The sequence below is a fragment of the Canis lupus genome, chromosome 24 (assembly GCF_003254725.2).
Source record: "Canis lupus dingo isolate Sandy chromosome 24, ASM325472v2, whole genome shotgun sequence".
NCBI classification, from domain to species: domain Eukaryota; kingdom Metazoa; phylum Chordata; class Mammalia; order Carnivora; family Canidae; genus Canis; species Canis lupus.
Window position 1 is genome coordinate 16,298,116 of NC_064266.1, and position 12,553 is coordinate 16,310,668.

Here is a 12,553-nt window from a genome sequence, read left to right on the forward strand (position 1 = left end):
GTGGTGGCTATCTTCAGCTAAGCTTTTTGTATATTTCACATGACATCTTCTCTTTTTCTTCCTAGCTCAACATTCTAAAATAAATCCATCAGAATGACACCTTCTCAGGTTACCTTTGAAATAAGAGGAACTCTTTTACCAGGTATTGTAAAGTTTCACTCTAAAACAAAATTTTAAATTAAATGAGTATTTTTCTTGATTATCTAAATATGGAGTTTGTTGTTATAATGGGCTTAATTTTTAGATGAAACTATCTTTGGGGCTCGCCTGATTTCAGAAATGTGCTTGTAGTGTAGTAAACTTAAGGGAAAAAAAAATACTTCCCCAAATAGTAAATGTCTTAATCTCATATTTTCGAAGAAAGCTGTGAATTTATTTTATTTTGCACAGAACAAGGATAGTTTGACTATGATTTTTAATTACCACGGAAATGAGGGAAATTTTGCTAGTGTAAGAAGTTAGTGAAGTGTTTGGTTAAGATAACTGTGTTCCGTATTTGTAAATGTTTTTTTTGGCTTACTGTATTTTTTGCTATTAAAGCAGTGTGGAGTAATTTTAGGGTAAATAGCTTATCAAAATAGTATCATACTCGGGGTTCTGTCTCTTTATTTAATATACTCTCACTAAATTGGCAAGTTCCTCAAAGCTGTTACAGTCTTTCCCCCTTTTGGGCCTTTCTCAAATTGTTTCCTCTTTCTCGATCTGTGGCCTCCCTTCTTCTTTAACTCTCCTTACTCTAACCCCACATTTAGCTACCCCTATGAAATTCAAAGTTCTAGGACTTTTTTGTAGTACCTTACAGATTTTATGGAATTATTTGAGTAATTTTATGAATAGATTGTAAGCTCTGTGAAAATGTGACTTTGTCTTGTCATATTAATGCATGTACCTAACAGTGCCTGGCTCAGAGCAGGGGTAAATATGCATTCAAAGAATAAGTAAATGATTCACTCTGTATATCCATCATCTTTGTCTAGTAGCCATCAGAGCAGTTGACAGAGTATATGATTGTCCAAGTTCAGATTCTTAGCCAAGATGATCTGGTAGAGGGACGCCCGGGTGGCTCAGTGGTTGAGTGTCTGTCTTCAGCTCAGGTCGTGATCCTGGGGTCCTGGAATCCAGTCCCACATCAGGCTCCTCACAGGAAGCCTGCTTCTCCCTCTGCCTGTGTCTCTGCCTCTCTGTGTGTCTCTCATGAATAAATAAATGAAGCCTTTAAAAAAAAAAAAAAAGATCTGGTACAGCTCCCATCTCTGGGCAGAACTCTGCAGGTTGAAGATTGCTGGTCAGCTGATAGGGTGGTTTGTTTGGGTCAAGAGCTTGCCTCTAGTCCAGCGTGAGCCTTCTTTGCAGAGGGAAGACAAAACTATATTGTACCCTTTCAGGGAATTGTATGAAGCCAGTTTAAGCTAGAAGGAGCTGGCCATGTCAGGCAAATGGACCGGGCACAGAATTAGCCATAGAAGGGTGAGCTTGATAAGGATCTTATTCTCGAGGACCAGAGGGAAGATGATGATGCATATGAATGTAGATGAATCTGTGGGTGCAAAGGAGAAGACTGTGTGCACAGCAACGTGTATGACTTTGGGAATGAATATTTATATTTAGCAACAGTTTATCTTTCTTTTTAATCAGTGAAGACAGTGATAACCTAAGTTTATTACAAAACAAAATCTGGTTACTCTAAAGGATTGGTGAATATTTTGACAAATCTCTATATGTAACCGCTCTGTTTGACAAACCCCAAAAACTCCTGAATGACTGTCACACTTGAAATATTAGTTAAGTTTTAGATAGTCCAAGCTTACAGAATGCTCATGTAGGTGGCTAAAGCCTACTCAGAATGTAGAGGAGTTTGTACTGAACTTTGTTCACTTGGGCTCAGTTCATTATCTTTTTCTTTAGGAATTTTAGTTAGAGTAACTCAGAATGTATTGATATATAAGTCAAAGATTTCTCCATGCTTATATTCAAGAAATTGTTTTGTTTGTTTTAAGGATTTATTCATTTTATTTTATTATTATTAATTTTTTAAGATTTTATTTATTTATTCATGAGCGACAGAGAGAGAGAGGCTGACATAGGCAGAGGGAGAAGTAGGCTCCACACAGGGAGCCCGATGCAGGACTCAATCCCAGGACCCCAGGACCATGCTCTGAGCTGTAGGCAGACACTTAACTGCTGAGCCACCCAGGCATCCCAGATTTATTCATTTTAGAGAGTGCACATGCAAGCTGGGGGTTGAGGGGGTGGTGCACCGAGGGAGAGGGCACAAGAGAATCTCAAGCAGACTCCCTGCTCAGCATGGAGCCCAAGGCAGGGCTTGATCCCACAGTCTAAGATCATGACCCAGGCTGAAACCAAGAGTCAGATGCTCAACTGACTAAGCCACATGGGCACCCTGAAATTGTAGACTTTTGCTGAATATACATAATTTAGTAAATATAGGTGATAGCTATATTGTAGTTTGTTGATGAGGAATGTTCAGGTAAAACAATAGTCATTATTTTAGTAAGGGAAACTAGATTTTTCACTATGTAAGTCTTTGTTTTGAGGATTTTCTTTTTATTGTTAAATTGCTCCTGTCCCATTGATAATTTTCCTAGTCTTTAGCCTATTTAATGCCACTGTTTGAATTCCTAGAAAATATTGGTTATTATTTCTCTAGAATACTTACATGCACTTAGTGTGTGCCTTTTTAAATTGGAAGCTGCCTTGCAGGCAGGAACTGTGCTATGATCACTTTGTTTTCTTGATGCTTGTTATTGGCTCAATTAAGTGGTTGAACAAATGAAGAATAGTTCATTCCTACACATCTCTCCTTTTCTTTCGTTTTAATTCTGTAGAGGTAGGTCAAGTTAATGCAGGTATTAGTATGGTGCCTGAGTCCAATACATGTTTCCAGTGAGGCTTCTTCTCCATCTAATCTAAAGGTAACTGTGCATCCAGGTGAACTGTTGCAACTGACTGCCCTTTCTTGCTTCCTAAAACTAAAATTTGATATTTTCTTACTTAGCCTACTATAACTGGTTGTCCTGTTTCTTTAGGAGAAGTTTTTGCCATATGTGGAAGCTGTGATGCTTTGGGAAACTGGAGTCCTCAGAATGCTGTGGCTCTTCTTCCAGAAAATGAGACAGGTGAAAGGTAAGAAGGGCAATAACAGGATACAGAATAATTGTGACATTCAAATTGGAAACTTGGGTGGTTTCTAAGATAACTTCGTATAGTTTTTGTCTTTTTTTTTTGTAAGATTTTTTTATTTATTCATGAGAGATATGGGGGTGGGGGGCAGGCAGAGAGGCAGAGACACAAGCAGAGGGAAAAGCAGGCTCCATCTATGCAGGGAGCCTGATGTGTGGGACTTGATCCCAGGTCTCCAGGATCAGGCCCTGGGGTGAAGGTGGAGCTAAACTGCTGAGCCACCCGGGCTGCCCTGTTTTTTGTTTGTTTGTTTGTTTGTTTTTTTAATGAGAGTTATTGCATGTACATAAAGAATGAAGTGATTGTACAAGGTTAGTTGTGTAAAAAAAAAAATAATAAGTTTCTCTGTTTCTAAATTTCCCACCTCAGCCATTTTCAACTTTTGGCTGTTTTTTGTTGTTGTTGTTGTTTGTTTGTTTTTAAGATTTTATTTATTCATGAGAGAGAGAGAGAGAGAGAGGGAGAGGCAGAGACATGGGCAGAGGGAGAAGCAGGCTCCATGCAGGAAGCCAGATGTGGGACTCCGTCCTGGAACCTTGTGATCACGCCCTGAGCCAAAGGCAGATGCTCAACCGCTGAGCCACCCAGGTGTCCCTTTTGGCTCGTTCTTTTGGTAGTTAACCACTATATTTCTAAATAACAGGCTCATATTGCCTTTTTATTAAACTTATTTTTAGGTATTGTCTTTTGGCTCCCAATATGTATTCTTGATAAAAGATTTGGTTTTTGCTTTAGCCTATAAAATAATTTTCTATAGCAGAGAGTGGAACAAATATTTTAGCTAGTGTACTGGAATGAGTTTGCAAATGACATTATGTAGATCTTAGGCAGATCTAATTTCTCTAGTCCTAGATTTTTTCATCTGCATGGTAAAGGGATTAGGATAGAATCACTAAATGTTGACAAAGATGGTACTTCTTCACTTAGGGATATTTGGAAGTGTTATAGGTTATCAAGGTGTATGTGTGGGAGGTAAGGTAAGAGGAGATCTTAAATAGTATTATAAACACATGCAGTGGCCATAGGGAGAAACACCAGATTACGTGATTATTAAGCTCACATTGTTTTCCTGTAGAGCAGTGTTATTGAAAATGTGGTTTGTGGGCCAGTGCTAGAGGAAAAAAACTTTTGAAAAAAAAAAAAAAAACTTATCTAATAATCAGTGCATTATGTGAGAAATACAGATATTAAGAGCAAGCATTTAGAAATGTTTATAACAATTTGACATAGCTGGGACATTCAAGCATGAGTGCATGTGGACTCATCTCTGTTGCACATAGACCAGGAGTTTTAGTTACAGGACAGACAAGCAAACAGAAACTGGTCCTTCATAGTTTGAGGAGCATGGATGGCAAAGCAAAAGAAGATAACAATACAGTACCATGATGCAAGTTAATGAAAAGAAAAACAAATTGTATATAAAACAGCCTTTTCCTACTTGTCATTAGTGTGACATATTTTCTCAGCCAGTTCTCAACTGTTATCATAAATAACATTTTATTGGCAAATAATATTGGGACCACAGAGGAACAAAATGTTTATTCTCATCAAGTGGTCATTTTTTTCCTCCATTTTCAGATCAGCCACTCCTGTCTGAAGTAAAACCTTATGTCTTTCTGAACTTGTTCTTAAAACACACCTTGCTCTTAATACTTGAGCTGCCCTGTCACCTGTCTTAAGTCCATTTCAGCCAACCTGGGCAAAGTTAGATGAACAGATGAGATAACACTTAACGACGTAATTTTAAGGGACCAGCCACTTTTACCTTGCTGATGCACACTGAAATATAATTGATTCACATATGGCAGATAAAGTGTTTCACATGGAGAGAGGAAGTAGATGATACAAGAGGATACAAAAAACATTTGCCTTGGACACCATTCTTGTGTTTTAGAATTGTATTTATTTGGATTTCAGTGTGCTTTGCATCTAAGTCCTTTGTACCTCTTTTTCAGAGTCTCAAGCCTCTCCATACCTACAGGCTTATAATGACAAGACCCCTTTAGGATACTATCAAAATAGTATCATACCCATATGATGTGAAAGTTGTGTTGTATTTGAAAGTTGTATTGTTCCTAATAATGGGGAAAATGTGGGTCACTTGTGGGTATATTTGCTTTTCTTGTAGATTTTATGGTATTTTGGGGGAGGATATGCGGGCAATTCAAAATCGAGCCTCATTGCCCATCTGGCTGATTTTTCTTGAATTTCATCAGATTATGTTTGTTTGTTTGTTTGTTTATTTATTTATTTATTTATTTATTTATGATAGTCACAGAGAGAGAGAGAGAGACACACAGGCAGAGACACAGGCAGAGGGAGAAACAGGCTCCATGCACTGGGAGCCCGATGTGGGATTCAATCCCGGGTCTCCAGGATCGTGCCCTGGGCCAAAGGCAGGCGCCAAACCGCTGTGCCACCCAGGGATCCCAGATTATGTTCATTTTTGATGTCACTGAACAGTTCTGGTTCATTTTTAACTTTGCAGCATTTACTTAGGGAAGTGGAATAAAAAACCCATTGCTTTGCTGTATCTCTTTTTTCTTTTTTTTTTTTTTTTTTTTAATTTTATTTATTCATGAGAGACACAGAGAGAGAGAGAGAGAGAGGCAGAGACACAGGCAGAAGGAGAAGCAGGCTCTATGCAGGGAGCCTGACGTGGGACTCGATCCCAGGTTTCCAGGATCACATCCTGGGCTGAAGGCGGCGCCAAGCCGCTGAGCCACCCAGGCTGCCCTATCTCTTTTTTCATTTAGTGGTTCTTAACCAGGGGTGCATGTTAGACTTTCTTGTGAGGGCTTTAAAAAATACGCATGTTTAGATTCTACCCCTGGAGAATGAGGAATAGTGCATGGGAGAGGGGCCCCAGCACATTTTTCAGAGTTCTCTGCTAATTCTATTGTACACATCTGGGGCTGGTTTCATATACTCTGTTTTATAAATGAAATAGTACTAGAACATTGCCACTTTTGTAACCGAGATGGAAAATAATTTCACCTCAGAGTTGGTAGAGTGTGTTGAAAAGGATTCTGAGGCTTATCAGGGAAAAGTAGTACGGATACATGTGCCAAGCATTTGCTGTTATTGCTGTACAGCAGTAGTTCTCAACCAACCTTATATATTCAGCTATCCTGTGAAGTTTTATCAAATTCCACATGAACAGGCTCCACCCAGACCTGTGAAATCAGTCTCCCAGAGTGGAGCCAGGGCATATGTATTTTATTACTACCAGATTAATCTAATTGTTGACCATGGGTGACAGGTGGTTATGGATATTTTGTTAGGAACCCAGGATTGAGTCAGAGTAAGGATAATGCCCTAAAGCCTGCCTTGGCAGAGCAAGGTGGGGAGCAGTGCTAGCCATCTGGTATCATGGAAGAACATTTGGAGCTGCTGTTTATTTTCTAAACTATTCATGCTGAATTAATGTTTAGGTAATGGTCTATGATAGTGGCTCTCAAACTTAAGTGTTCATCATCAGAGTCACCTGGAGACTTGTTAAATTACAGATTGCTGGACTCCTCCCCTTTCCAGAGTTTCTAATTCAGTAGGTCTAGGTGTGGCCTGAAAATTTGCATTTCTAACAAGCTCCAAGGTGATTCTGGATCACACTTTGGATACCACTGGTCTATGATTGGAAGGTAAAAAAATCAGTTATAATCATAAATTGTAGTGACTGCTCTTACTGTTGAGTCAAAGCTTTAGAATAGCAGTAGACTGTTAGCATAGTATAGTTCAGAGGAAGACAGTGAGTTGCAACATGTAAGATATAAATCCCAGTTGTTTGGCTAGGGGAATAACCGGAGGCTGGACAGGACAGTCAGGACCAGGGACATTTGGGAACAGGAGTATAACTTACCTGCCTCAGCCCCAAAGCCTCTTAGCAGCCCTGTCATATCTTGAACTAAATGGGAAGTCAGAGAAGATTCGGACTCTCACTTTAATCTTTGTGCTACTTTTTCTGTTTGGAATACTTCTCGACTTTGTATGGCTGGTTCCTTCTCATTATGTAGGACTTCTCTCAGACAGTTCTTCCTCCTTGAGGGAGGAAGTTTCCTGTCATGTCAGCAAGGTTAAGTACTCTTTACACTGTATGTTTGGTTATTTGTCCTCACCAGAAAGCAATCTGCTTGAAGATAGGGCACACTTACTCATCACAGTGTTCCCAGCACCTGGTGTAGTAGGCCTGGAGTATACTTTTGTGTAGGAATAAAGAAATAGTATTGATCACAGACCTTGCTTGAGGGGTTTCATGAATTTTGAAGTCTTTATGCATTTTAGTTTGATATTAATAGTTGCTCTAATTCTTTTTCCTCACAGCATGTTATGGAAAGCAACCATTGTACTCACTAGAGGAGTATCAGTTCAGTATCGCTACTTCAAAGGGTGCTTTTTAGAACCAAAGGTATGTTTTCTTTATCTAGTTTCCAGTGTCTTTAACAGACTTAATCCTTTCAAAAGCAACGAATTTTAAGTTTGGAAACATTTAAAATAATACAAGTTTGTTTTGATCAAATAAGGACAACAGAACTCTAGAGTAATAATATTTTAGTGCTAAAAAGCAAGGATGTAGCCCTTCAGATGCAGACAGTGTCTGCAGTGGAATGTTTAAAAGACTACTAGTAAGTATACTCTGCAGTATTCTTGTTAAGAAATTGGTTTTAAGGATAAACGAGTGTTCGCAGTAGCTGTGCTTTTTCTGTAACTTTTGTAATCCTGCTAGTAACCAGTTAAAAGGGTTTTCTTTTTGTTTCATTTTTTAATCCTTATGTGGTATCAATACATTTGAAGGAGTGTATAGCCAGCTTTAAGTAATTATTTTAAAAAATTATTTCACGACAGCCATCTCTTAGTGGCTGCATTGTTTTAACTCCTTTCAAAACTGAAGTCATTCCTCTTAGATTTTTTTCAACCATGATGTTGATAGATAGGATCTTTTCTGAAGGCCTTTGGAGTATCTGTTTAATCTGCTTGCTCACAATGATTTATTATTTTGGGATTGTTTTCATATTTAGAAAAGGAAAAAAGTTGATTCTTTCCCTCTTATTTTAAAGATGCTTATTTCCTGAAAGGATTCTTTTCCTTCAGATTTTTATCTTTGAGCACACTTGGGCTGCATATGAGCAGGGGTTTAGGCAGGAGTCTAGGAAGCAAAACATGGATTAAACTGTTTTAAAAATTTTATTTCCCTTTGGGATCACTGAATACTTGTTACTTGTGAAAAATGCAAGCAGCCACTGTTCATTCTCTTAGCCACCATTGTAGAAAAGAAAAAACTGACAAAGCCACTTCAGCTGTCTTTTGCACCTATTACGTTTCTTATTCCAAGAATATATTGTAAATACTCAGTAATTAAATTTCATTATGGTTGATCGTTGTGTTGGCTTATCTTGACAATAGTCTCATTTTAATGACTTAAGGAAGATCATTTGTTTGGCATAAGGGTTAATGCATTGTGGCAGGTTTTCAATATAAATTGAACAGTTGTGCAGCAATAAGTAGGTCCTAGCACTCATGACATTGAAAATTTTTTTGAGGATCCTGGTATATGAAATTCGTAATTTGTGAAGTCAACCTAATTTGGGCATTTGGACAAGAAAAATCATGAGTCCTTTGGGCATAATTTTCTAAAGTAAGACTATTGTCAACATAGATCAAATTAAGCCAACCTACAGTATTTTCCCTCCTCATTGAAAATGTAACCAAAAGCAGCAAATCAGTCCAAACTGCCTTTCTGAAAAAAATTGGCGAGAAGTCTGCTTACAGTAAAAAACAAGTTTTTCCCCTTGTAATACTTGCAAAAGTTTACAGTATGTGTTGGTGAGTGTGTTTCTTTAAGTAGGTGCTCTGTATCGTGTACACATGTACCGTGTGATGCAGGGGCTGCCATGGTAAGTATGTTTTTCATGGACTAGAGTAAATAGCTACATAAAATCCCATGCATATAGCTAGAGGGTTTTTTTTTCCACGTGCCAGCTTAAAGTGACACTTCTTTTCTTTTAAAAGTAGGTGGCGCTTTTTAAATGAAACATAATTTTAAATAGAAATAATTATGAAACTTTGTCTCATGTGCATTGTCAAATGATAAAACTAATGTACAAAGAATCTGAAGTTGTAAAGTGTAAAATATTGAAATATATATTTTATGAAAATAAAGAATGCTAGGAAAGCAAAGTAATTTTGAAACATTGAAAAGCTGAAATGAGTAGTAGTTAAGATTAATTTTGCTGGGTCAAAAGTTTTAGAGGAGGTAGTCTACCCAAGCATTTCTAGAGCCTAAGCTAAAAATCTGTGGTCTTGTCACTTGGCCTTCATATTTCAGTTTTCTTATCTATAAAATGAAGGGCTTGGACTATAGATTTCTTAGGTCCCTTTCATTGCTAAAATTTTATTGCAAATAAAATTTTACCATTCATATTTTCTCTTCCATTTTTGCTCTTCCTGGCATATTCTTTGTAGTTTAGAAAAGTCTTGAAGTCCTTTTTCTCTCAACTCTCCATAGCTACCTATTGTCTTTGTAGAATTAGAATGAGGTGTTAATATGTTGAATTTTAAAATAATTTTATAGGTGACAAATCAAAATACTGTCTTGAACATAGCAAACAAAGGTTGTAGATATTCTTGGAATGAAGACACAGGTGTGAGTCTGCAGATGGTCCATTAATTTCACATCTTCCCCGGAGATAATTTTTCAATGAACATTTATGTAAACATTTTTTAAATCTATGCTCATCCTGCCAGAATTAGTGATATAACCTGATACTGAAATGTTAGCCAATTTTTAATAATGTTGTCTGTGATTTTCCCTTCATTTAAATGGAAATAGCTCTTTATTTTTTGGTAACTTCTCTGTTTCTAATTTTTATAGGTCTTCACATTCACTCATAATTAGATTCATTACAAACCCTTACTTTGTTCTTAATCTCCCTTGATTTTTGTTTAAATCCTTTAGCAAAAGAATCAATCATCTGTGATAGGCACATAGAATAGCCTAGGTTCTTATTTTGTACAGTGGTTTTCTTAATAAAATTCTTCTGGAATTTTAGCTGTTAACTTCAGACTTGAGCCATCTCATAGATGTTTGCCTCGCTTTCTTCCTCTCACGCTTATCCTAAGTGACCATTTTTTTATTGGTCTTATAAAAAATTAGATTTTTAGTAAGTGTCCTCTTGCCATCATAGGTAAAAACTTCTCAGAGCCCCTTTTACATGTACCCTTTTTTCCCCCCTGAAAATATGGAAAGACAACAACAGTCAATAACATTTTAGAAGTTTACAATACATTTTCATGGGGTGATAATTTTGCTACATGGTTTGTTCAGAACAAAACAGACCAAAAACCTCAGTCTATGTGTTTTTTCTCTCAATGCTTAATGCAGCAGAGTGATGTCTGTCACTATTTAAGAAAACAGTCATTATGCTTTTTTTTCTTTGTAGAAATATATTATTTTTATTAATATGCTCATTTGGAAACATTTCAGCAATCATTTGATTTAATATATGCTAAATTATGAAACAACTATCAGTACTATTAATGGAATAATGTCTTGGACTGATAATGTTATTTTTTCTTCAAAGATCAAAGCACTTGACTCCAAAGTACTTAAAATTGTGGCAGCCTTTTATAGAATGGCACTGTTCTTTTTTTCTAAGATCTTGAAGAATGAGTTTATTAATTATATTTAGCATATTAAAAAAGGATTGCATGTTTTGAAGTCATTCCTGAGATTTTAATTTACCAGTGCTCAGGGCTTAAATCGTTTTTAAGAAGTTCAGTAAGCTGAAATTTAAGATCACCTTCTAAAGTTTAATAAAGTTGTCGTAACAATTTTGAAAGTTCACTGCATTTTAAAGCTTGGTGAATTTTTGTTCTATATTGTAACACTTTGTTGTACCAACAAACATGGATTTGTAGTGTGAACTCTTGTTTACACAATTAGAAGTCCTCTGAAATCAGCTCTTTGGACTGCTCCTCAAATGCTCTATTCTGTTCAAGCCTAGGTGGTTTTTTGCAGTGAGTAGTGGATTTGCTACTGAAGCAGATGAGGGTGGAGTTATTAAGATATTACTAAAATATGTTTTCTACCAAATATTTTATCTACAGGGCATACTTACATGATTAAATGTAGATAATGTAGTCAGCACTTTGTAAAATTCCCCTGACACCTGAAGTGATATGAAAACAAAAACCAAACTTTCCTTTCTTCTGTCTACTTCTTATCCCTGCTGATATTTAATAATATGTGCCTGGCACCCTTTGAAATCACTTTTGGTCAGTAACTTAATAAAAATGTAGATCTGTACCATCTTTGTAGCAAAGGGGATTTTTTTGGTGTGCAGGGGACATGAGAGGAACGGGGGAAGGGTATAGGTTAGATCTCTCTGGTTACTGTCTATGGCTAAGAAATGTTCCTTTTTTAATGTATATATTTACATCTTTAGAGGATCAGAAACTTTGATGTTAAAAAAACATTTGAAAGAATGTAACAGGGAAAAGTCATAGTAAAAAACATCTAGCAAAAAAAAAGAAAACATCTAGCAGATGTGGGATTAAATGTATCTCTCCTTTTTTTTTTTTTTTTTTTTTGTGTGTGTAAAGGAAATTCGCTATATTTAAGATGAGGAATTTCACATTAAAAAAATGTTAGGAACGTCTGCCGAGTCTACCAATTCGTAGTGAATGCTTAAAACAAGGAGGTGTTCAGCTAGAGAAAATGAGGATTTGCTTATATTATCCCAGGGTCAGTGATTTGAATGAATATCTAATGCTCTTTTTAGTTTTCAAAGTTCAAAAATTTGCAAGTTTTAAAAAAGATTTCAACGTCTGGTTATTTTGAAATAACAGAATATCTCTTGCATTTAATTACTTAATGTGCCTAATTGGTCTGGTCTCATACTCATTTGTTACCATTTGGCACATTTATTATTAATCAATATTGAAACCATGTAAAATGATAGAGTACCTAATGCCATCTAAAGGGTACAATATAGAGAGAGAAGTTTATATATTTTGCACTTTTTAAGAGTATATAACATATGCCTAGAAAAGGGCTTGAATATTATATGAAAATATCAGCGATTATCCCTAAGTGATGTGATCATGAATGATTTTTGTTTTCTTTTTGCTTCTTTGTATTTTATTAAATGTCTTCTGAAGATGTGAAGAGAAATGTAAAATACCTTGTAAAGTTATGCTTTGAAATTTTACTTCTAAAATGTGTATTAGGAGTTTTATTTTGGCACATAAATTTAGTCAAGTTTTTTTTTAAAGATTCTATTTATTTATTCATAAGAGACACAGAGGCAGAGACATAGGAAGAGGGAGGAGAAGCAGGCTCCATGCAGAGAGCCTG

General features: G+C 36.4%; 1 protein-coding gene across 4 annotated transcripts in view; it reads left to right on the forward strand.

Annotated features, from left to right (window-relative positions):
• The window catches only part of GPCPD1 (glycerophosphocholine phosphodiesterase 1), a 66,313-nt gene that overhangs the window by 17,115 nt on the left and 36,645 nt on the right, over positions 1-12,553 (forward strand). For 3 of the 4 annotated variants that reach the window (XM_035706053.2, XM_025469371.3, XM_025469369.3), the window contains exons 2-4: positions 66-142; positions 3,048-3,144; positions 7,522-7,606. In XM_035706053.2, the coding sequence (XP_035561946.1) occupies positions 94-142; positions 3,048-3,144; positions 7,522-7,606 (231 nt within the window). In that variant the 5' untranslated portion in view covers positions 66-93. The remainder of the gene's footprint in view (positions 1-65; positions 143-3,047; positions 3,145-7,521; positions 7,607-12,553) is intronic. The other variant, XM_035706055.2, reaches the window with a different exon arrangement.